The sequence below is a fragment of the Paramisgurnus dabryanus genome, chromosome 18 (genome assembly GCF_030506205.2).
Source record: "Paramisgurnus dabryanus chromosome 18, PD_genome_1.1, whole genome shotgun sequence".
Lineage (NCBI taxonomy): Eukaryota > Metazoa > Chordata > Actinopteri > Cypriniformes > Cobitidae > Paramisgurnus > Paramisgurnus dabryanus.
The window spans coordinates 16,126,615-16,153,900 of record NC_133354.1 but is presented as its reverse complement, the minus strand read 5'-3'; the positions used below and the strand labels follow the sequence as shown (position 1 = coordinate 16,153,900).

Genomic DNA, 27,286 nt, shown 5'->3' with positions numbered 1-27,286 from the left:
GTGTCAACTATGTGCCTTGCTGTAGGGGTGGCACGGTCCATGAAAAAAATCCGAACCGTTCGGTTCGCTTGTCTCGGTTCGGAGCGCGTGTGTACCGCACGGTTCAACGGTTCATGGCATGCACAATGTAGTCTCCCCTGTATGTGACCTCAGATAGCGTGTTTCCCTTTCGCGCGAAAGAAGAGGTGACTGGTTTCGAGTATAAGTACTGCAGGTTATGTTACGTATAGAAATGGCAAGTGGGAGAGAAAAGGAAGTCTGCCCGCAGTTGGAGGATGCGCCAGCGTCGTATAAGTTTGGTGTGTGGAAACATATTTTTATTTCATGTTACCTATGATGACAGCGGAAATAAAACAATAGATTGAACTGCTCGAACAGCCACAGGAGATCGCCTTCTCTCCGACCATTTATCTAATCTGAGGTACTGTTTTACGTCTTTAGCGCTATTTTTAGCCTTTCATTGATAAAATTAAAGCGGCTGATTTCCGCGTAGTTTCATTTTGCTAGCGTGTGAAAGTTGCGCGATCTTATTTCATAAATTTCCCCTCAAAGTAATCAGGACAGAAGTGGTCAAAAGTGGAGAAAAGAGACGGATTTAAATATTACAAGTGTAAAGGTTATGTTTCTCTCTCGTCCACATATACTCTCAGTATTAAAGCAGCCTCTCAGTGATAAATCTAAAGCTACACTGAAGTTGACATTCTAATAAATGCAAGTTATCTTTGTGTGCTAAAAATGCACACAAAGTTCATGTAGATGGCAATACACATTCTCTTTTTTGCCAAATAAATGAAAAGCATGTTGAAATCATCAATGTCTTCCCTCTTGCTGTTTCAAAATCTCACCTGGCTTTCCTCAGGGATGGTCCCAATAATGTGCTTAACTTCTTACACCCTGAAGCTATTTTGGGGATTTTCGCCTGGATTTGGCCTACCCAATTTCAAAAGCATCCCATACCCACATGCAGAGGTTTACATACAAAAGTTTGGTATCATTTTACAGGTAACCCTTTGAAATTACATAAAACACTGTTAAAAGTGCTCAACATGGTTGTATGTGATATCAGTCCTCTAATAAACACAAAAATAAATAGGCGCTTTTTGATGTTTTTTTCTAAAGTTTTTATTTGAAAGTATATAACTCTGGCCCTGGGTATCTCAGGTCCCTGCAGACAGTTTTGTTTGATTCCAGCAATTATCAGCTTACAGAGGAAAAAGGAATTTTTTCTCTATCATAATCTATGCAAAAGTTATTTTACTCCAACTGAAGGGAGGAATAATACCCTTTTTGTATACAATTTCTGCCTAAGAATATTTGAAGTGTCCCCATAACCACATACAGTGGAATAAATGCAAAATCTTTATATCATTTTAAAGAAAACCCTTTGAAGTTACATAAAAAGCTGCTGTTTGTGACAAATTTTGTTATTTATGTTGTTTTTCATATGATGAAACACCAAATTTTCTTTTTTATGTTGTAAATACTGTCTTTGATAGTGTATAACTCTGGTTCTGGGTGCTCTAGCAGACTGCAGACAGTTCTGGTTGTTACCAGCAGCAGACAGTAAACACCCAAAAAAAGAATGAACTCTTTAGCATGTCGCATTCAAAAGTTATTCTCATTTTACTAAAGGGTGTGAAAATACATTTTTCATATAAATATTAATTTTTTGTTTTGCACATATAATAAATAGCAAGGGATTATATATGCACACAACCAAAGAAAATGCTGTGAATGGACTCATTGTTTAGAGTAGGACCTAAAATAAAAGATGGTGTATCATTTGTGGCTATATGTGCTATCTGAGGCAGTCCACACTCAAGTTTCACATATGTTTACAAAAGACAATTTTTTACCTTATTATTCATTCGAGGATTGTTGGATATGTGTTGATATTAGAACAAAAATAACGCTGTAGTCTTATTCCTGAGAGTGAGAGCTTTCATTTGATATAAGACTTGCCCATGTTTGTCATTTTTGAAAAATATGAAATATGTAAATATTAAATGATATAATAAAATATTGGGGGGGTTATAGTGTAAATTAAGTGTAAATAACTTTCTTACAGTAAAAGATGTGTCAAAGTGATGCATATCTGCAGAAAGTAGAGACTCTGAGCTTTCAAACAGTATCTCATATGTGTTACTGGGGTCCATGACGGAGCATCAAAGATTAAAAGAATATTTTATATTAAGTCAAAATACGAAATTCTGGACCCGGGACAGGGTCCTCAGGGTTGAAGAGGTTAAAGTCAAATTCAGTTTGTGCATGATTACATGATATAATTTTTTTTTTAATACTGTATCCTAAATTATGGATAATTAATACATTAATAAGATAATACATTCCTGGAGTGTTAAAAATTTAAAGAAAAAATAACAACAAGAACCGTACTGAACCGAGAACCGTGACCATAGAACCGTGATACGAACCGAACCGAGGGTTTTGTGAACCGTGCCACCCCTACCTTGCTGATATAAAGCCCCAGTGATATTGAATGACAAGCTGAAACAGGAGGAGTGAAATACAAATTGTAATGTAACCAATGGTTGAACATCAGAACACAATAAAATGACAAGCACAAAAAATAGGTTCACCGAGCACTTGTGAATTGGTTGTAATGAATGGACTGAAACTCCGAAAGATTGCGTGCACATTTATCTTTTTGTCTGCATGCTGTGGCTCTAAGCCGCAAAAAGCTTCGAACAATACAAGCTGTGAACAAAGAGAACTATCAAAGAACGAATTGTTATCAAAAAAGAGCCAACAACTTCCAAGTCATTTAACATCTTCAATGGATCCAACAAGTTCAATTCATGCTGAACGGACCAGATACAGTATGTAATCCAGCATCTTGCGACTTCCAATTTATATACAGACAAACCTCCAAGCATTTGACTTAGTAGTGATTTCTCAACCACACAGTTATCTTCTTTTATCTTCCAAAGTGCTGCAAAGAAAAACCTCATTGCTGTTTATCAGGGAGCACTAAATCTTCATTTGTATAGACATAAGATAAACGCTTACGCTTGCCAAGGGACCTTGCTTTAAGATAACATACAAAAGCCTCCATATTTTGATAGGGCCTAGATATATGTTAAGAAAAGAGAAGTGATTAACCTTATACAATAGACATCTGAGTGGGTGAGTTGTTCTTAAAGGTAATGCTAATGGCTGCTTGCATTCTCCGTTTAATGGGAACTGGCTCAGCATGAGCTAGAGTATGATGTATGGCAAACTGCTCCATCATTAGCTCTTTTTCAGCTCAGGATGATAGTGGGAGGTTGTGGTGGTGCTACATTTCACAATTTGATCCTTCACTTCGTCAAACTGTCTGCAGAACAGGTTCACAGACACATAAAAAAGCTCTCACTTTCCACCAAACATCAAGGTGCATCTGCTTAATGACTGATTGTATCGCCTATAAAAGATGCTTTTTGAAACAACTCCCTCGTTCAGTTTAGCTATTTTTGTGCTTGTTTTATCCTAAAACTGCACAGACTAGTAAATAAATCTGAGTTTGAAAATAAATAAAACAGCACACATACATCTGGCTGACATAGACCCCATATAAGATTCAAAGATTCAACAGGAAGATGATTTGCTAATTGGGAATATGTCGCAGAGACGCCGACATTAGATCACAAATGATCTTCCACTGATGAAAGTGAAAAAGATGTGATAGTCTCTGCTTTTAACCGTCCACTCAGTAGTAAACATCCACACTGCAAGTCATGAACGGAGCAGTGGGTAGCTATAAGTGCAGCACCTGGGCACCACAGTCGCTTCCTGTCATCCGTGGAAATCGAACCGACTACCTCCGGGTTACAAGACCCTTTAACCTCTAAGCCACAATGTTTGGATATTGCAAAGTTGAAAATCTCAGCTGTCCTGCAAGAGTTTTCTAGGATCTATATTTATTAAAAGCTGTAACCTTGACATTATACATTCACCTAAAGGATTATTAGGAACACCTGTTCAATTTCTCATTAATGAAATGGTGTAATGGTGTGGGGCATACTTTAGGCCCCTTAGTGCCAATTGTGCATCATTTAAATGCCACGGCCTAACTGAGCATTGTTTCTGACCATGTCCAACCCTTAATGACCACAATGTACCCATCCTCTGATAGCTACTTCCATTAGGATAAGTTCAAATCATTTCAAATTGGTTTCTTGAACTGTTCACTGTACTAAAATGGCCCCCACAGTCACCAGATCTCAACCCAATAGAGCATCTTAGGGATGTGGTGGAACGGGAGCTTCCTGCCTTGGATGTGCATCCCACAAATCTCCATCAACTGCAAGATGCTATTCTATCAATATGGGCCAACATTTCTAAAGAATGCTTTCAGTACCTTGTTGAATCAATGCCACATAGAATTAAGGCAGTTCTGAAGGTGAAAGGGGGTCAAACACAGTATATGTATGGTGTTTCTAATAATCCTTTAGGTGAGTGTATATGGTATAGGGCCTTATGTTAAAAATACTGTTTAGAAAGCATCCTTAATTTGATTATTATCTTGAAATCATTGCACACGCAAACAGTTTAGCACTGCATCAGCCTCCTGTAATGGGCCGATCCAAAGCCGATGTAACATAGACGTTTGATGAGCTAGGAAATAGAGTTGAGTGATGAAGATATCTGCCTATGCCCGGCCTATATTTCTTAGATGTTGTAGGTAAGGAGGGTGACGTTCCACTCTTGGGTCGATGAATAAAAAACTACTTAAAAGAAAACTATTCAGTGTAATTCAGTTTGCACTTTTTAAAGCCTGTTTTGCTTAATCACTTGGGTGATTCGTGGAGCGGTACAATGCATGACAGTGACTCTTGAAGATTCTCTTACTCAGCAAACAGGCATCCCAGTTTGGTTTCTGTGGAATAAAGTCTCCTTGTTGGGCATTGTTCCTCTAAACAGAGAGCAATTTAGAAGAAAATTAGGATCAAACAACTCATATGCTGGTCAGCATGTACTTTGCCATTTGGGCATCCATTGTGTTATAACAAGAGAATGTCATTTCCGAATTTTAATCACGAACTGTCTTTATATACTGAAATAAATCATTTAGTCCGTGAGCTTTGTTCACAATGGGCATGAATAGGAGTTTTTGTCAAAGTCAAAGAGTTCATTGATCATTTAATGCCTAAAACTTGTGTTGCATCTCAGCATCATGACTCAATCACTATCATTCGTGTCTAAATCAAAAAGCGTCCTTTAAAGTGAGTGCACACAAAGTGACCTTTGCTAAATGACCACAAACTAGAGGAATTTTCTTTAATCCCAAACATCCCACTACAAACCCAGTCAATATATTGCTTTTCTTTTTTCTAATCAAGTCTCTTCCACATGCAGTCAACAACCGAGTGAGCAATGTAATAAATTGACCCAAATGGTATCAAAATGAAACTCACACATTCGCAGACAAACACGGGTATAATAGAAGTCAAGCGGAAGTCTGAACTGAGAGAATTAAGAGAGCTCTTGTCTTTCCTTGTGCTGTCATTTTTACAGAGCAAAGCAACCAATCAATAGCAAGGCGGGCATGGCAGACTCCAGCCGTAATCCTCAAAATATTCTTATGTGGATTAGCTTCTCCCCCAGCCATTTTCATTTTCACTCTGTAAGGTATTAGTCTGACAGCCAAGTGGAGCAAAACAAATAATACACACTTCAAAGAGGAAGAAATGTCTAATAACAGCAACCTGGTTAAGCTAGTGCTTTTTCTATTTCCATATAAAAACTTATTTGCTGCAGGCCCTAAACAAGTTATTTTCTTCTATATGCTTTATACTAAATGTTTATCTGATTTGAAAGCATTCTCCCTGGCTAAGAGGAATTCCCTCAAATATAAAGCTATTGTCAAAGCGAAACTAATAGGCATAAGAATCTCTGCTTTTGCATTTAAAGAAATTGTGAGGAAGCACCAGAGTACAATTAAACAATACTTAAAGCCTGAAAACAATGGGCACAACAGTGACTCCAAGCACTAAGAGAGCCAGAGGGGGTAGTAAAGGCAAACTTCGATTTAACCACAAGACTGGAAGCAATGTAATGATAGCTAGTACATATATACTGTGGGTTATTTCTTTATATACTTAACAGTGTTGGTTTTAAGCATCCAATTTATTTATGCAATGACCATCTACAGCAAGCCATTTTTGCAGCAATGTATGTATTAAAGAATATAAGCAGATATAAGGGCTACCAGAACATGTCCCATTGAAGTGTCTTGAAATGCACAGCTTCATTCAATATCTTTATATAATTTGATGGAGCATTTGATTGGTCAGAACCATCCTATAAGAAGCTGAAGTGCAGAATGATGTCATAAAAATTGTTGATTTGTTTAGTCAGAAGTTGAAGGCTCTTCTAAATGTGATTTCTGTCAATGTAATCGTTATTATAGTACAGTGGGGACAATATTACAAACCTAAACACCTAAAAATCATTAGAACATAAAAGTCAAGATCTTTGCTTTGATAATTTCTGAACAGATGTATATGCCTGACACTCGGACTTAGATAGAAATCTCCCACGTTCAAATCACTGCGTATCTCTCCGTTTATAAGTGAAAAACGCGTTGTTTTGCTGAAACTGCAAGTGTCTTCAAATTTCGTTACCGCAAAGCAGAGAAAGCAGCTGCCCTTACCATCGACGCGATCAAACTAAAGCTCCCGTTATAACCAGCAGATGGATGCCCTGCATTGTAGACGGATGTAAATAACAGCGAGGATGCACATTTACATAAGACTTCCACGTAGAGACGAACACAGAGCACGCTGTGTTAAATATACAACTGCAGAATAAATAAACCTATTATTTTACCAAGCGGAAAAATCTCATGCACTTGTTGACTCTGTGTCAACATTAAAAACGACTACTGCCAAGAAAGATAAATGTGAAACGTATAGAAAACGCATACTAATGAAAATAAATGCTAAATAAATTGTAAAACGAGCCTACTTGTAAAATGACAGAGGAAATGTTGCAATGTCACTCGATTTCGTTTCAGCCCCGAGCACTACCTCACCAAGCCTTATAGTGAATTATTCTAGTAATTTTAGAAAGGGATCATTTTAGGTTTATTTTAATCCAGACTGAAACAGAGTCTTTATCGGTTCCCTAGTTTTGTGAATGATGCGTGCTTTGTAATATCGTGAAGTAACCATGAACAGCATCAGAGCAGCGCGCGGATGCTGCCAAACACAGTTTCACAGCGACTGCTCACACAAATGCGCTACTCTGACTCGAAACAAAACCAAACCAAACCAAACGCTAAAGAAGACCTGGATATCAAGCATCAGTGTTAAACGCTGCTATTAAAACTTTGTTTAGTGAACTCATACACAACATAAATTAGCAAGCCTTAGATGCCCGCTTTCCATGCTGTTTTTGCTTTTACTGAGCATTTAAATGACTTGCAAACTCATAGCGACCGCAATGGCTTAAAAACACTGCATTTTTTCACCAACTAAAGAGCATCAGTCACGTTTTAACTAAATGGATCTGCACACGGGAAAAAAGAAACACTATCAAACACAAATCCATCACGAGACGTTATTTCAGTATGATGATGTTCAGCGCTGCGTTAATACATACAAAGCTCAGAGCCTGCCGCGCGCACCTCTCTCCAGAACATCGCAATGAAAACTATACAGCACATCTTTGTTACATATTTAGTGCAATTGATTTAGTTAAAACCAACTCTATTCTGTGTAACATGACAGTAATGCGTGGCAGAGTTAACAGTCCACTTTCCTGCGTGACTCTGGTTCACTTCTCCCGCGTGCACGCGCATTGAGAGCCGCAGCAAAACAAGCGAGAAACATCTGCAGACTTTGTCGCGTCAAAGTTAACAGAGATGCGACGACATAGAAATCCGCACACGGTTGGTACCCTTGAGTTGCAACCGCACACATCTAACTTTACAAGCCAGCAGTACTTTGAACTATAATCCAAACGGCATAATGAGGAAAACATCTCCGCAGATCACGTCCGTCGCGCTGGCTCAGTCTCCTCCAGCAACATACAAAGGGTTTATTTAGTCCAAATACATCATTCCTACCTGAATATATAGCTGCTGAAATGATGATGGAAACGAGGAGAGTAGCGAGAGATCCGTTGCTCGTGTTCGCCATGTTGGACACCTGCTTCATACTGAAGCTTGTGAGTAAGTTGCGCTTCACCTAGAGAAACCGGGGGACTCGGCTTAATGATATGCGGGGAAAGGGCGGGAACAAACATCCATTCAAAACAATTTCCATACACTTAATCCATCATCCATATTAACGTTGGTGAATAGGTTCGTTGTTTGCGAATTAACGTTAGGAAGGCGATTGCTGTGATTTGCTTGTTTCTGGATAACACCCTGTTGATCATTTCAAACTGAAGAGACCCTTACAAAAACGTACGGTCATCGTAGTTTCTGGTAAAATGGCATAACGTTTTCACTACAGTTATACTGCTGAACAACATGCTGTAAACATAACAGATTTATTTGTATGGCAAGCAAATGTATATGTTTATTTATTTGTTTATCTGCTTAGTCGTTTGTTTGTTTGATATATGATAGTGGTATCATTTTAATGAAACTCATTGATTGATTACAATTGTATACGCAGAGACTGTGGTTATCATAGGTTAACATTTTGTGACACAATATAACATCGTTAGAGAAAAAGAAAGAGTGCCCCTGGTGGCGTTTTCTCTCTCTCTCTCTCTCTCTCTCTCTCTCTCTCTCTCTCTCTCTCTCTCTCTCTCTCTCTCTCTCTCTCTCTCTCTCTCTCCCTGATACAGTACAGTACATACACACACCTTCTTTATGCCTTTTGAAATGTGTATATCCAATTGTACTTTCACGTTATTGTGAGTCTTTTTGGGAGATAACAAAATGTAATCCGATAAAATGACTACCATGTAGGCTAATTTCTGAAAATGTTATAATAATATAGTTATATATATGTTATAATAGTTATAGTAATAAATATCCTCTGAACTTGTGGAATGAAGACAAAATAATTAAATTTGCACACTGTAATTACTGAAATAATAAATTTTAAAGCTCAGGAATTAGATTAGGTTTGACAGTAGAAATAAAGAGGTAATAACTTGAAAGAAATAGAGCTATGACAAAATAGGATAAGGAATTACATCAGAGTAAAGATTTGGCTTATTACTAGATGTAATCAGTTCATAAGCATTCAGAGTAAAAAGTTCCTGTCTGGTTCAGATATCTCCTCCCTTAATGCGAGGGACTTCTCATCAACATAATTATGTTGACTTTTTAATATAAGTTAATTGGGTGCTTTTTCAAATTGACTCACAGTTGGAGCCAGGGTTGCAAATTGATAAGGTAATCCAGGTAGCTCTACCCTTGGTGGCTCATTATGCTAATTCACTTGGAAGGCTCACAGGGCAAGTGCTTTGATTTTCTGAAGATGAACAGGAATTAAAGAAATGTTTATGCAAGCTTTAGATTTTAAAGATACACCTTAATGCTTGCAGCTGAGGTTTCTTTTCTGTGCTTCTTTCCTGATCAAGGTTTGCGAGAGATGAGAAGAAAATGGAATAAAGAAAATTAGTTTTTTAAATTAGGAACATACCAGTTTGCTTCAATATGCATTCAAGATCCAAGGTACAATCTTTGGAAATAACTCTTCGAAAGAACGTCAGTTCTTTGAATTAAATTTAATTATGTACAGAAATTCCACACATTTGAAACAAGTATTATTAGCATAAATCAACCTTTAACTCTATTCAAAAATGTAGATGGCATAATTGAACTGAGTAAACTCAACTAAATTTAGACATGTCAAAACAACTTAATCCCTGCTGGTTAACTTATGTCTAGCACACTATAAAATTTGTTAATTTTCACTTCACTACAGCATTTGCAATACAGTACATGTGTTATCAAATCAAAGCAATGCTGACAACCATTTAGCCTAATAATTATTTTTTCAAGCAAATGTTTTCCTCTTTAGCACAATACAACTAACACATCATAGTTTTTAGATGCAACAATACATTAATCAGTTATGTAATATTTGCATATTTACACATTTTGTCAGACACTTTTATTCAAAGAGACCTACAGCACATTAAAAAAAATACATTTTTATCAATATGTGTGTGTTCACTGGGGTTAAACCCATGACCTTTTATTCTGCTAACGCAATGCTTTACCATTGAGCTATACAGGATTGACATTTACTGCTGAGATATTTCTGTTTTGTCAATGTGAGTGCAGATTAATGAGAAAAAATTTATTTAAATAATTTTATAGGCTGCACACACAGTATGGTTTACATCAAAGCAATAACTTAAACTTTAATGCAGTCATGCGATACAACCAACAATTTTTTATGCAGCCATGAGATGTTGTCAGTGATGTAAAATACATTTTAGGGTGCACCTTTCCTTTAAAGAATATCAAAGCTTGGATTAGATGAAAGAAATGCCCCACAGTAGGATCCAGACAGCACAATGTTATGTCAGAGCCAAACAGAGATGTTTTACCTCATACTGACAGCAAACTAATGGTGTCCTAAAAGTTCATATATCTTTATTTTCTAAAGAAGTCACTATGAGAGCTCTTTAGTTAATGAAATTGTCCTGTTGTTTATTGATTTGTCTCAAGGGTTTTGTTCTTGCCGGCAAATAAGTGATATTTCATTTGTTATCAACACCAGAGTGCACATTTTGTCCCATGATACTAACTCAGCTGGGCTTTGTTATAATTATTCATTTAATAACTTAATTTTAAGCACATGATTTTTACAGGAAACATAAATAATAAGCTGTCTGATCATTAAGCCTACAAAATAATATATTTATGAGCAGCATATTAGTCACAGACATGTAGGAAAAGATTTAAGTTTACTCCTTCTTAAGTTCACACCAAAATAAAACTGATTTAAAGTACAAGTATCCTTGTATGACTTATCTCTGTTTTGTAGCTGAGTGCGTTTGTGACCGTTCTATTCCCATGACCTTTACTACACTTTATTTGTATAGTACGAGTGATCGTTACGCATGATTTTGCTAATAATTTGTCACCCTTACAAAGATACCCAAACCATGTACTGTAGTAGCGAAAACTCCATTTATTACAATTTTTGGGATCATTTGTTCACATCTGGAGCTGAGTAAGCTAAAATAGATGACGTATAGGTCACCATAAAACACAAAATCCAATTAAACCATTACAGCATATAGGCTATTACCCCAGCTAGCAAAGGGTACTTAGACACGTGTGCTTACATATATATTTAATAATATCAGTGTTTAATAATATGAATATCTTGACATTTCCTATAATAATCGTCTAAATAGATTACACAAGTGTGAATAAAAGCCAGTTTTCGGTCTGAGGCGGCGACACAATAAATGTCAAATCTGATCCAAGCACGTCTATCCTCATAAACCTCGTGGTGACGTAAAACCTGACTGGATTGGAATACATAAGAAATAATGCTAGATGACTGTAATACAGCATACTTGGTTTTCTCAGTTTTTGCTGTCAAAGCGCTCGGATAAAAGTGACATTGAGCCACACCGGCTCTAAACAACAGTCATCATTTAACACTGAAATGAGTTGGTTTCAAAAAGCTTTCCTGTTCGCCGAAAGAATCTAAAGGGAAAGACCAAAGTAATTGAGGTGAGATTGGTGAAAAGGAAGGGATCATATAAAGACAGCATGCCGGTTTTCTCCTGACATGTGCTGTCACTAATATAAGGATGTGATTTAGGGAAGTATTGCGTCATTCATTGATTTCTGCTCCAGTCAAAATGTGTGACGAGGAGAACAAATTACCAATGGGTAGCAAAGACTGTCTGGGCCCTTCCACATGCCACAACATTCATCACTGTCAGACAGGACTAGTTTATACGAAATGCAGAAATCATTAATCTGTGGTGGACACAAAGGTTTTCTGTACTGCAAGATAATAAGGATGACAGTCCCTGTCATTGCCAAGTGCTTTATGGAAATCACAGCGGCCTGCTGCCTTCATTCATTGCCGTTGCTAAAGATGGCACATCGGTGTGCATCATTCTGTCATGGGTGCTGGTTGGAGGTGTCTGTAGTTAACAGCATCCCCTGACAGGTCTGACCAATGTCATTAGATTTTTGCTTGTGTGTCCTTTCTCTGACTTAATTTTTATGTCTCTAAGGGTACACACACCATGTGTCAGAGTAAGTGAATGTGTGTCTTTATGGACCTTGTTAGGCTGCTATTTGTCTTACCTGTATGGTACACAGTCATCCTCTCTTAGGCATATAGTCTGTTGTCGCCTGTGTAACTAGGCTGAGAGCTCAGGTTCCCAGTGGCATATTCACTATGTGTCTGGAGGCTAGTTATCTAGGCTGCTTGTGGCTTGCTTATGATTGCCCCTGATAGACACTATACTGTAATTTTGAATTTGTAGCCCTATTAGTGAAAGCAGGAGTTTTCTTGTTAGCATGTTTTATTTGTATGATTAATGCAGTTGTTTATTAACTTAATTCTATCATGTTTAGGTTTGACTTTGTATGCGCCACTCTTTGAAAAACAGGCGTCATTAAATTTGATGTTTGTTCAGGTTTATTTTTGCCCAAATAATGTGTATGATAGTTAGATTATTATGGCATTTCGTAATATTGTCCAAACTTCTTCTATAATGGCAAACTTGCACAAGGTCGACTCTTAGCGAGATCTATTTTGGCTTGACTTTTTTTAGATTTTAGAGCTTAGGATTCAGGTATTTAATAAAAAAATATTGCTTACCTGTTTATGTAAGTAAATCCCAAATATTAAAAAAGATTTCAGAACAGTTGTGTAAGGATGAAAAATAATGTTTGTTGACTCATAAAACATAAAATGAGAATGACCAAAAAACAGATATTTATAACCTGGTAGAAACTATAGAAACCCTCATAGAAATTCCAACCTATTCTCTAACCCATATAATATTGCTTTTTCTCCATTACACCAAATACGACTATAGATGGGTATAAAATGATATTTTGGGGTATAATTTTGCTATGACATGTTCTGGGATAAGACTTATTAATTTATACTGCCAGGATTAATTGTATTTTATTACACATTACACTATTCAGGCATTTAGGGCAAAAAACGTACCCATTTATTTATTATATGATATAAACACAGCATACAAAACAGTCACAACTTTTTAAAAATGTACTTAAAATATTCCAAGTGTACCGAGGTCGAACAATCAATTTATTTAAAGAAAAGATGCAAAAGTAATGTCTAATCTGATGTATAAGGCAAAACCTTAAAACGTAACAACAGATTGTATAAGCTAATGTAAGGACACTAATCCTTAATATGTCACTTTATGTGAACGACTCAGAAATTCTAACGATTCCATTACAATACAATGTATTGGGAACCATCAGCTGTTTACCATTAAAACCATTACAGAATTTCTTTGTTTAGTGTATTCTAGATTATTCCAGTAGGATTTAAAGGGATAGTTCACCTAAAAAGTAAAAATTCTCTCATCATTATCTCACCCTCATGTTGTTTAAAACCTATATTTTTCTTTATTCTGCTGAACACAGTTGACAGTACCCATTGAGTTCCATAGTAGGAAAAGCAAATACTATGGAAGTCAATACTGTGCGCCTACCATTATTTTTTTTTCTTAAAAATAAAATAAAATAAACCTCATACAGGTTTAGAATAACATGAGGGTGCGTAAAAGATGACAGAATTGTAATTTTGGGGTGAACTATATCCTTTTAACTATTGGTTCCCATCCACCAACATCCAACCAGAAGCCAATACATTACAAGTAGAGACCATCCGAGACCATTACACTCTCCTATAACAGCAATTCAATTTTAAATGCATTCAATTTTCTGTGGTGGTTTCTATTTGAAGTGTTTTGAGCAGGGTTATGTTTTGTTTTTTTTTTAACAGGGATGTGCTTATTGTGTTTCCCAAGATTCATTCCATAGAATCTTTAATGGAAATAAAATAAAAACCCACACACACAAATGACGGCAAACATACCAAAGAAGACGTCATAAATAATCCAAATGACATCTGAAGTGTTTGGCAGTATGTACTGTCCTTGGACTTTTCGGGAAATCATTTATTCCTTGATCCTTGAAGAGCATTGCTGAAATTTCAACTTAACAGCAATAATTCAACAATCTTTTGAGTATACAGACCCTCAGTTCTAAGAGCTTTGTAAACTCAGATTCAATACAGGTTGTTTGGTCCTTGAGTCATATTTTAGCAGCATTGTGCTAGCAGAGCAACAGAAGAGAGTAATATTTAATACTAATAAAAGAATAATAAGAAAGTGTGTCGCTTTCTTTTAATCAGGATATTAATTTTAGTGTTGCAAAATGTGGGGTTAAAAGTGCACTGTGTAACTTTAAGAAGGATCTCTGGACAGAAATGCAATATAATAAACATAACTATATTATCAGTGGTGTATAAAGACCTTACATAAGGAACTGTATTGTTTTTATTAGCTTAGAATGAGTTGTTTTTATCTACATACACCGCAGATCTCCTTACATGGATGTCGTTGCCATGTTTCTACAGTAGCCCTAAACGGACAAACAGCTCTACAGAGCTCGTTTCATCCCTACGTTGTCTCAGACGATGACATGTTTGTTCTGTGGTGGCTAACGTATACATTTCGAAATTCAGGGGGAAGGTGTGGACTGATCTGTTGGTTGCAATTCGCAATCTCACTGCTAGATGCCCTTAAAAAAGCCACATTGCACCCTTAAATCTGTTGTTTTTTCTATAAAAATAATGTTTGACAAAAATAAAACAAATCAGTCCCTCCAGAAAAATGTGATTATGCAATCGCATGATTCAATTGCAGTATCAGCCAAAGTCTGCATATTTATTATGCTCGCAAAAAAAAATCATAATCCCCGCATTTTCGTAGCAAAAAGTCATATATATCTTAGCAGAAAGTTGAAAAATGTTGCATTTACTTCACACATCCATAGCCATGTCCCCTGTTGTCATGGGAAAGTTAGGAAGTGACGTAATTATGCAACGTGAACATCAATGAAAAGCTGCAAAAGCAGCAAACACTTTTTGCAAGTTCACACAGTTTTTGCAAGTTCCCGCACTTTTGGCAATTTCATCGCTTAAAATTGCATATATATCCCGCATATTCCATCACATTTTTTAAGAAAACGTGCCACAAGATCAAGGATTTTTGCCTGCAACAATGACAAAAAAAATCTTTTTTCTGGAAGGACTGACAAATCCTTGACATTATCTGTCCCTTTACAATGCTACAATGCATGCAATAATATTTCTGAAGATGCAAATAATTTACAGCCTCTCTGACTGCGTTAATGCACCTGTTTTACTAACAAAGAAATGCAGTATGTTGACCCACTGTCTCCAGAGAGGAGTAGTTCACTGTGTCCCCTTGTAATGTGGCATTGTGAGTTCAGCCAAGGAGCAGCCTACTGCCATGCTGATGGGAGGTCAAACCACTCCTGACCGCCTCTGAGAGAATTATTAGCTTTATGACTAAGTGTGATGCACATTATAAACTCTGGGTATATAAAAAAGCTTTGCAGGCTAAATGGAGGTTAGGTCAGGGAGTGACACTGTTCATAAAATAGTACTCTGGACTCTGCTAAAAGCATATACTCACCCATCTGCCAATCAATGCTACTTATGTAAGAGTTTTTGAAGTAAAATATCTACATTTCTATATAATATAAAAAAAGAACTAAAAGATCACAATTTGGGATTGCAGACATTTTTGTACGTCTCGGTTTTTGACCCGGTCTTTAAAATCAAGTGATTCGGCTCACTTCCCACTCATCTGAGTGATCGTCTGTGTGTCAGTGCGAGAAGAGGTTTTTCTCTAATAGAGGGTCTACATAAGAGATAGTTCATGACCCCCATCTGCCTCTAAAGCTCGATGGGCACTCTTTTAAATCAAAGGAAGTGTTGACCTCTATATGTCTTGACCTAAAGAATCATCTTTACCGCTTATGCACCTTCTCCAGGGATGTTTCATTGAATGGTTGCTTAAGCACACCTTTAAAATAAACTCATATTGTTGGCATCTTTATTTCTGGCTAGGTATTTATGTATACTAACATATAGGTTATCTCAGTTTAATGTCAGCTTCAGTTGTTTTTATTCAGTATTGTAAGTGTGTTTCCTATAATCAAACCATTGACTAGCGCAATGCTCTACCTGCTGAGCTATGGGAACATTTTTTGAAGAATGTTGAAATTGCCCTTTTATCCGAAAAATAAAATAAATGAAGCTATAAGTCACCAATGTTCAAATACAAGAGTGGAAGTGTGATGAGCGAAAACACAATAGGTGTCATGTCAGGCTTTGGAGAGGCACTTATTTGAACTTAAATGTCCAATAAAGGGGATTCAATTGTCCATTGGGGAAGATAGTGTCATAGGTTGTGGTGTCTTTGTACTGAGAATGAACCTAGTGAAGTCGAGGGAGTCGTGCTATGGATTTTGGGCTTAGGTATAGGTTTAATAATGTTGGTTCAGATAAGGGGGAAAAACCTTGGTAGATGCATGTGCTACCTTCCTAGTCGGCACTTAAAAGGGTATGGTGACTTCTTTTGTGCCACCTATACAGTCTTCAGAGGGTGAAAGGCAAGACATCCCTGGCAACCTAGCTGGTCAGGTCAAGACGCATACTCAAATTCTGGATATTGTGGCTTCAACAGCAGTGATGGATCTAGATAGGACATCAGCACACATGCTTATGGTTTGTATTCTGGCACTGACTCTGAAAATAAAGTGAATAGCTATTTTAACTGCTTTACATCAACAACAAAAAGGATTTAGTTAGTTTAGTAATGCTGTAATCTTAATCTAAAGGGACTTCAGTTGAGCATTCACCACAGCAAAATTTGCCTCGCTTAATGTGCAGTCATGAGCTCATAGCGAAATACAATGATTGTAAATCTTAGTTTTTATTGTTCGGCTCTTCCATCCAGGAGTATACTTCAGGGACGGAGATGATAGACACATGGAGAGATGAAGAAACATTTTGTTCCTGCCACAGACTGTGTTGAGTGGCAAGCTGCTCCTCACAGCCTTCCGGTGGTAACAGCCAGATCCGTCAAGCCAGGCTGATTGCCACGCCACAAAAGAATAGCACTGTATGTAATTCCCAACAGGAGAGCACAGAGCAGGGGACAGTGTATTTTCTAGCTTAAGTTCATGATGTAAAAACAAATGAATCACACAGAATGGAGGCTCTTGCATCAACTATAATGTGATTGGCTAGGTGATCATGATTTTAATGATGTAGTTGGGTATTAAGCAATATTTTTGGGGGGTTCGTATTTTTATGCATATACAAATACGGTTTATGAACTGGGGAAGAGGTTTTTGAGTTACTCATGTGACATAGTACCTTACGTACTGCAGCACATCAAACCTCTTACATTTGATTCCACATAATATGAACCCTTGAAGAAGTTTTTGAGACCAAAGCCCCCACTTTGTTTGTGATGCACCGCACGACCACACAACTATTTTTACATAACTTTATCTGAGTAAACTAATATTTTTAAGGTAAGTTACTTTTTAATTTGATCCAACTACCCGTAGCACTTTATTTTACAGACCCTGTACTTACCTTGTACATATATGGTAAATATGTTGTACTTACAGTCAAATGTGTGGTACTTACTTGTGAGTACATGGTAATTAAATTGTATCATTACTGTACAGTTGTACATACTTGGTAGTTATTATGTAACTCTAGATACAGTAAGTAATGGGTAATACCAGATACATACTTATAGTTTAGGTATACTGTAACTAACAAGAAACACTACTGTAATTACAAATTAATGTACAATATAAGTTATAGACAACAATGCATCATATTTGATAGTTTTACTAGTTAATATAACTCACAGTGGTGTATGTATACTATGCTATATCTTAGGTCCTATGTAATAACTGTGTAATATGCAGCACTTTATTTTATAGTCCTGTTTCCATGCAGTCACCATGGACATACAAGTGAATGTACCCAGTATGTACCCAGTAGGTAATACAATAAAGGACAAAGATATTGAGTACATAAATGGCACATCAGTAATGTTTGTTATTAGTAATCATATACGTACACTATAAGTAGCTTTCATTTTCTTACACTGACCTGTAAGTACTACACTATACGTATACACTATATGTGCTGTCATTAACTTACACTGGCCTGTATGTACTATACACTTACCATGTACATACAATTTGTAAGTACAGTATGTTTGTTATTAGTTATCATATGTACACTATAAGTACCTGTCATTAGCCCACACTTACATGTAAGTACTAAATATGTATATTCATTTGTAAATACAGTAGTGTTTCTTGTTAGTTACAGTATACCTACACTATAAGTGTATCTGGTATTACCCAGTACTTATCTAGAGTTACATAATAACTACCAAGTATGTACCACTGGTAAGTACAGTAATGATACAATTTAATTACCATGTAGATACTCAAAAGTAAGAACCACACATTTATCTGCAAGTACAACATATTAACCATATATGTACAAGGTAAGTATATGTACTGTAAAATAAAGTACAACCAGAATGTTTTTTACAGAATTTGGATGCAAAAGCCACTAAACGTCAAAAATTAGATAATGCTTGTAACTGAATGCTCTCGACACATACTATACATTCATTAAATACTTTCACGTTAAATCCACTTAATCCCGCCCTCAGGTCATTCAGAAATACAGGTTTTTAGGCAGAATCCACAGAGTCTGAAAAAAAAATAATTTACAAGAAATCATGCGAGCTAGCGCCACACTAAAAATTGTTTTAAATCTTATCAGATTTTCAAAATGTGAGGGACCACAAATGGATGAGTTACAAAAAACCTCACAGTTGTCATGAAGGGCAAAATTTAGCTATTACAGATAAAAAAATGTACCAGGCTGTAATCATATTTTTTCTGCTCTAAAGTTAGCAATTTTAACATGAGGGGTCTATGGGGATTGACTCCCTTTTGGAGCCAGCATCTAGGGGCCAGTCAATGAATTGCAGTTTAAATCACTTGTGTATTGACTTCATCAGAGCGATCGAAAAATTGCCCCTCGGTGGAGTGGCGCTATGTAGTCATGACAGCAAACCACGCACCATCAGATTAACTTCACAAACAACGCAAATCTCCACTGAGAACACAGAAAATCTCACAGCTATCTCGCGATGTCTGTCGCAGCCAAACGTGACTTCACAAGTAAACAAACATGGCAAATAACGGGCATAAAGAATTAATGCAATATCAACGATTTGCAATCGGAGTGCCCCGACGTGCTTCCAAGCAAATTTAGAGAAAAATAATGAGATAATCAAAATCTTCATAAAACTTAATTATGTATTAACACACAGAACATTAAACTCTACAACAATGTTTCACGCAAAGGAACAATATGCCACCACAGATATAATTACAGTAGTCACATAAAGCACCAGACAGTTATAATGTTGCTTTAATTGTTCTATTCATTAGTTCTCTAGAGGAGGTATCGGTATGGCATCCATATCAATGGCCAGAGCTGTTTTGTAAGGGCTCTTGCTTGTTAAAGGCCCAGGTAGATTTTAGTATTATAACCAGGGTTTGTGAGTTTCTAAATTTAAAGCAGAGCATTTATAAATGAATGGTGTAATCTATTTTGCCGTTGTGGGCATTGCATACTTGAAATACAGCTCAGCAATCAGCAATGTAGCGTGGAAAAACATGTTTAGTTAATGATTTCTTTGTAGCTTGACTACACCAACTTTAATACAGATTATAATCCTGGCATAAAATGAATTTTTACGGTTTAATTGCGACTTCATTAAGAAAGCGAAAGACTTGCATTACTGATGTTGTTAGAATTTTAATGATTTACGATTCTGACGATTGCTTTGCCAGAATTATTGACAGATTTAAACTCTGAGAGTGACTGAATCATTCAGATGTGAAACAACAAAAATAATTTAAAACCCATTTCGCTGAAAATATGCTTGCCGATGGAGAAATGTAACAAATAATTGAATTTCATGTAGGTTATTTTTTTTGTTGCGCATACTTTAAAAGGCTTTCTGTATTTTCTGTTCATTATCCACATTGCCTGGAGAAAGAAAGTGTTTTGAACGGTGGTCCGTAGAATTTTGATGGCGCCATGTGGAAAAGTAAGTTTAAAACAGAGCACTATTCATTTCCAACAGGACTGAATGTAAAAATGAATGGGGTTTGAGAGCAAGATAAGTCTTTCATTGTCAGAGCAGATCTATCTAAATTAAATCAGTGTATTCATTGGAAAATTCTTGTTGAAGTGTGGAATGTGACATTTTCCTGCTTTATAATAGCATGTTTCTAAGTTGGTGAGAACTGATCATGAATACAAAGTAAAGAGACGTGGAAATGAAACAGTCTCCCATGTCCAAGCTAAATGACTCCTCTGTTGTTTTGAGACACTAGAAGTTTGAAACATTTTACAGTTATAGTATCTTAGTCCACATGACTTAGACTTGGAGTACATATTGTTCAGGGCCCGGTTCCCCAAAACGTTCTTATCGCTAAGTAGTTCTTAACCTATTCCTTAACCTCTCTCTTAACTCTATGGGATGATTCCCAAAACGTTCGTACGCTAAGTATATCTTCTGTAAGTCACACTTTCGTAAGGTTGGTCTGGACCATTCGTAAGCTCTCTCTTAGCGTTGTTTGAGCGCAAAACGCTATCGTCGCAGTCTTTAGAAATCAGCGCAGCGCAGTACAAGTCAAACTATGGTATGCTGACAATGATTTTATGTTATGGACATTTTTAAGACTTATAATAAAATATGTTTGCAATGGATACAGGACTATTGATGCAGTTTACTTTATTTGGTATCAGAACTAATGAATCAAAGACGGCGCCGGTGTTTGTTCCTCATTGAAGTCTGTTCCCTCTATGTTTATAGCGTTTTCATCACGTTACATTTATAATTTATTTAGAAAGATTAAAGATTTCAATTGGTTATACTAAAAAGCAATAATATCATGTATTATATTATACAATTTATTAAATATTTCATATGTGACAGTTTTATGTCTTTTAACATAGCCTGTCTTTTTCTTTTCTTTTTTTCTCTACTGTTTGTTTTAAAACTGTTATGTTTCCAAACATAATAAATATATATTATACATATAATATGATTCATACTGTAAAAATAAATGACTTACAATCAAGAACAGTCAAGATACATTACATAAATGCACACATATACATCTCAGTAGCCATTAAAACTTTCAATGTATATAAATAATAAACGTATAATGTGATAAAAATGCTATAAAAACACTACACTAAAGGGAAACATAGGCGAAACAGACTTCCACACAACACCGGCCGCGTAACTGTTTAGTCCATGTCAATTTATTTATTCGTCAACCCTTAAACCTTTTGACATTTTGCCTGACGTGGCTAAATAAAAAAAATCGCCTTCCAAGACAACTCATTATGGAGCTGCTAGATCTTCTCAGACCATATTCTCTACCTAGGTTGCTTTTTATTGAAAACATTAATGGTAAGCAATAGCCTACCGCATTAAACAGAAATACTGCAATCAATTCTGATTGTTAAGTACCTTAACAGTCGTATAAAAGTGTATTACATATTTTTTTAAAGTCAAAACCCATGTCAAGAAGCGGCACAAGTGGCACAACGAGGGATACCCGGTTCGTCTACCCGTATTACTGACAATTTGATCATTTAATTAATAGTCTATATTTTACGGATAACTTAAACTATGTTAAAATAAATGTGACTGGAATAATTTGAGTAATGTTCCATAACGTGTTGTCTTTCTTAACGTCGTAATGCACCTTCGCGTGAAGTTGAAAATCGATCCCTGAGTGATCGATTGCAAATAATTCAGCACCTTCACTTGGGACAGCGCCATTGTACGTCGTTCTTAGAGGCAGCGTGTTAAGAAGCTTCTTAAGAGACACTTCGGGGAACACACTTAGGAACATAAACAACTTTGGTAAGATATATCTTTTTGAGTCTTCTTAGCACGCTAAGAGTGAACGTTATCGGGGAACCGGGCCCTGTTGATTTCACTCTTAAATTGAAGTGATTTTACCAACACAAACAGGCCTGGATTGGCCATAGGGAGGACCGGAAGAATCTCTGGTGGGCCGTTCTGTTTTTTGGCCACTAAGGTCGGTGTTGTCATGTCACTGGGTTGAAGATTGCTGTCCCAAGGCTGCCAGTATGTATCCATCCCCACTTGTGTAATTTGCGGGTGAGAGATGTCCCCGCCACTTTATGCCCAAGTTGATTGTGTCCCGAGTCCTGACCACTTATTGGAAGAACTCTTGCATTAGGGTACATCAACATCTAAAATGCATTGAAACACAGGACGTGCCAAACTTTTGGTTTTCAAAGCTCTCACCTGTGAACACGAGTTTTGTTTCAGACGCGTCTTTATTTGAGTGGGCTTGCCGCGCGTCTAGATTAAAAAAAAAAAACTTGGGCGCTACTTGATACGAACGACCTCGAAAAGCAAAAAGATCTTAAAAATGTAATTTAAAGTCATAGATGTAACAATATATAGATAAATAGTCAGTATTCATCATCTTTTGCAAGAGTAACAAAAATCTATTTGATGCAAAGCTCAGTTTTTAGGAAAAAAGTAAGTTTCAGTTAAATATGATGTTATCTCAAGTAAAACAAAAATTTGAAAGTTTATATATTTGACACAATGTAGGCCTACTTATTATTTGGAAATATACATGATCTAAGTAGCCTACAAAAAAATTAAGATAAAGATTTTTTTTTCATCTGTTTCCCCTGCATACATAATAAATCTTGCTTGTGTATTGTATATCAGGGATTTCCAAACTTTTTCACACAAGAGGTAATCTCAAGACCCACTAAAAATGGAAGGGGAAAAATGGCAACATGGCAAAAATCATAATTGTTTAGGCTACTGTGTTTGCACTGAATTGGAAATTATATATTTAAAAACCACAATGAATTGCAAAGCTGCAGAGAACAATGCACTATTGCAGACTTATGTAGGCTACTGAGGATTTTATTATATTATTTATATATAGTCAGTCATGAACTAAAGTGGGCCGGTCTAAGGCATGAAACTCAATGGCTGAAAATATGTCCCACTCAGGCCCTGCTGAACACAAACAAAACTAAATGAAACAAGACTCGCTAGAGGGACTCATAAAGTTGTAATAAAAGCAAAAAAGGTTATATGTACCATTTTGGTACAGCTATGTACCTTTGAAACACCAGTATGTAAAATACCAATTTGTGCTATTGAGGTACCAATATGCACCTTTTAGGTAGAAAACGAAAAAGCACCGCCCCTTCTAAATGTGTTGTCCCTATACTAACACACCCTCTGTGTTATCATTCATTGTGCCGCCCACCACAGTCCTGCGATGTTAGATCAGAAATGTCTTGTCCTCAAGTGTTCATTTTTCACAAAATACGAGTAACCAACTCATTTAAATTTCAGGAATTGTAACTACGTTACTCAATTTTAAAAACAATACTTCATTACATGCTCTTTACCGCTAAAAGTAGTGGAATTACAGTAACGGAATTACTTTGTAACGCGTTACTCCTATTACTGTTTTTAACACAACTCGTGTTGTCCCTTTCATTAATTTTAACATGAAATAACGCTTTAAATGGCATGACACACACAATGTGTACAAAATTAACACATCATTTTTTACAGTGTAGCATGAAGGCATTATAATTATCTCTCATTAGTTACATCAGAGCATTGGGCTATTTAATAGAAACAAATTGTTGTATTTAAGCCAATGCTGACTGTCAAATGTAATTTTTATTTGCAGAGCTGGGTATCATTTAGCTGCCCAAAATGGTCTACTGTATGTTTGCATGGCATGTCACCCTTGGATCTGAACCAATGTCTACAACATTGATATGTCGGAGGCATTATGATCTTCTCTAATGTTTAAGAACAAAGAAGTTCATACATTGCTAGTCAGGTCATAATCTGGTACTCCTCTTTGATGATGGAACTATCAAAGGCCGTGATCTCTTTTGAAAAGGGTCTCTTTTTTACAATTCCCTCTTTAAAATAGATGCCCACTGCATAACAAAAAAATAGGAAAAATGAAAAACTTTCTCGTATACAGATACTGTGTGTCTCATTCAATGCCTATAATAGGCTGCTTAAATTACTAATAAGGCACAAGATAAAATCATGATGCTTTCTACTGTATAACACATTTGCTTAAGAGTTTTGGTATTAAATATACTGACCATGTATTACTGTGTTCAATACTACACCCAGCGTCCGAACAAATGGTCAAAATGTATACACTGTAAAAAAAATCCGTAGAAATTGCAGCTGGGTTGCCGGTAATTTACCGTAGATTTAAATTTCTGTTATTTACTGGTAACATTTTGTTCAAAGTTGAATGAACATTTAACATTTACAAGTCTTTGTCTTTACAGAGTAAAACTAAAAAAACAGCATCAAGCAAAACATTCTGGGAAACAAAATCTGAAGCAAAAAACAGAAAAAGGTTGATGATGATTTCTGGTTCCCAGAATGCTTTGCGTGAGGCTGCTATTGTATAGTTTTATTCTGTAAAGATAAAGACTTGTTAATTTTTTTAAATTATTTAACTTTGAACAAACTCTTGCCAGTAAATAACATAAATTTAAATCTACGGTAAATTACCGGCAACCCAGCTGCAATAACATTCTAATTTCTACTGATTTTTTTTACAGTGAGCTGTCACTGCACCTTTGTACCTAAAGAGGTCATAATTGGACCTTAGTGGTACTTATTAAATCACTTCATTATAAGCACCTCATATATATATATATATATATATATATATATATATATATATATATATATATATATATATATATATATACAGTACATATTGTCAATTGGTTCCATACTGTACCTAATGGTACATATTAGGATTACTGCCCCAGTGCCGATAGTGGTACATATTTTGACCATTTCTTCTAACAGTTTACATTATACTGCAACACAAAATAACCAAATACTGGACACAAAGGCTTCCAAGTGACTTTGAAGTTATAAATATATAAAGACAAGATAAATAATGTATGTCACATTTGTATTACCTACCCATAACCCCTGTATTTCAGACCCTTTGCATTAACTGATATTATTAACTTAAGTTGTTTTCGACATGGACTGTCATTACTGTATGGTCCATTTCTTTTTTCTGGTTTAAAATGAAAAGGCTAACAGATACCACTCACTATAAAATAAGTAGCCTATGTATTAAAATTAAATTCATTTTTAATACCATGACCCTTGATGCAATGTACTATTGCATGTCAATGTTATTGAATGTCAATAACTGTATGAGACAGTTAAGTGGACAAAAATGGAAATCTCTACTTGATCTATACTTAATTCAGCAAAAAAAGATATATTAATTTGTTGTGGATTAGCATAAAATTAAGATAAACATTGTGTATATGTAGATATGTACCTACAGTAAAATAAAAGATAAAATAAGAAATTAACAAAGATAAACATTAAGAAAGAACTCTTTTTCTTCCCTTTTATTGCTGCACCTCAGTCATATTTTTTTCCTGAGCTATGTTTTATTTAAAACTAGAAGACCAGGACAAAAGCCTGTGCCTACAGTCTCTTTTCAATATATAATTTGGTAAGAGAATTTTAGATGGCCTTTGGTAAAAATGTTCATTTTTACATGGACTCTTTAATTTGCCATGAATTATTAAAGAAACAAGTGCAGGTAACATTATTTTAAGATTATATGATCAGGAAGCATATTTCCAGCTTTTAGGTTTTCATTGTTGCAATGTGTTGAGTTTAAGCCGTAGCTCTGTGGTTTACATTTACACAAGGGAGCTTTGAATTGTACTGTAAGTCACTTGAAATGTTTTTACAAAATAAAGAATAAAACTGCAAGCGGAGATACAGTAAACTATCCAAAATAAACAGTGGCAATAAAAGTTTGTGTAAACACACAGAAGAGCACACTATTTAGGAGCTAATTGGAAGGTCCTGGTTAGTGAGCGTATCTGCACCCACATTATTAAAAGTTTAGTGCCTTTAAACAACTTTCTTTTTTTAACAACAAGTTTAAATAACTTTCTTCCACATTATAAACAGTTACAATCTAAAAAATGCTTGGTTGTTTTAACCCAACTGGTGGGTTATTGTCAATCAACCATGTTGAATCAACCCAGTTGAGTCATTTTAACCCAGCAATGTGTTCAATAGTGACCCAGCCCTGGGTTAAAAACAACCCAGCATTTTTAGAGTGTACCTCTTAATTCCACTGACCATTAGTGATCTATTATTCTCTGTTGACTGGTGAAATCTGTGTGCATGTCAGCATCACCCCAGGCAATGAAAACAGCTCGGTCACTTTGCAAACAGGGCATATGAAACATTTATCTCTTAAGTCCAATCTGGTGAAAGAACACAGTGTGTCTGAATAAGGTAAATTTGTTCTAAATGCAGGAAAAAGACTAAACTAGTAAATCAATTTGATATAAAAGAAATTCTGGATGGGTCTTCTCAACATAATTTATAGTGAATCAACCTGGATGATGTAAAAGCAAAGCACCGCATAGCTTTGAATTGAAGGCTGAGTACATTGATGTAAGCAGTGTATACAGTATATAAATGTTGTCAATTCATGTTGTCACCCCATGAATTTTAGTAACCACTGCAACATTCTTAATTCAATGTCTTTGTATATTTTACTATGTTCTTACCTCAACTTAGACACATTAATATATATCTTTATTTCAATGCATACACTTAATCTTTGCACAGCATGTCATGAATGTGTTAGCATTTAGCCTACCCCCATTCATTCCTTAGGATCCAAACAGGGATGAATTTAGAAGCCACCAATCACTTCCATGTTTTCCCTATTTGAAGACGAGTAGTTGAGATGAGAACTATATTGTATAGTGGAAGAGTAGTTAGTTTGCAGCACTTCGACCTCGGCATGCAGTAACATCATCACTCCTGACTACTTCCTTTCTCACTTAAACTTACATTAATATTACTGCGCCCGAGGTCGAAGTGCTGCAAACTAAGTGCTCTTCCATCGTACAATATAGTTCTAATTTTTTATCTGCTTAAAAAAATGTTTGGTGGCTTCTAAATTCATACCTGTTTGGATCCTAAGGAATGAATGGGGCTAGGCTAAATGCTAACACATTCACAACGCACTATACAAAGATTAAGTGCACGCATTGAAAGAAGA

General features: G+C 36.0%; 1 protein-coding gene across 4 annotated transcripts in view; it reads right to left on the bottom strand.

The window, feature by feature from the left end:
- Positions 1–8,208, bottom strand: part of cadm1a (cell adhesion molecule 1a) — a 327,178-nt gene extending 318,970 nt beyond the window's left edge. For all 4 annotated transcript variants that reach the window (XM_065286942.1, XM_065286943.1, XM_065286944.1 and 1 more), the window contains exon 1: positions 8,069–8,208. In XM_065286942.1, coding sequence (XP_065143014.1) covers positions 8,069–8,159 — 91 coding nt within the window. In that variant the 5' untranslated portion in view covers positions 8,160–8,208. The remainder of the gene's footprint in view (positions 1–8,068) is intronic.
- Between the last annotated feature and the right edge of the window lie 19,078 nt (positions 8,209–27,286).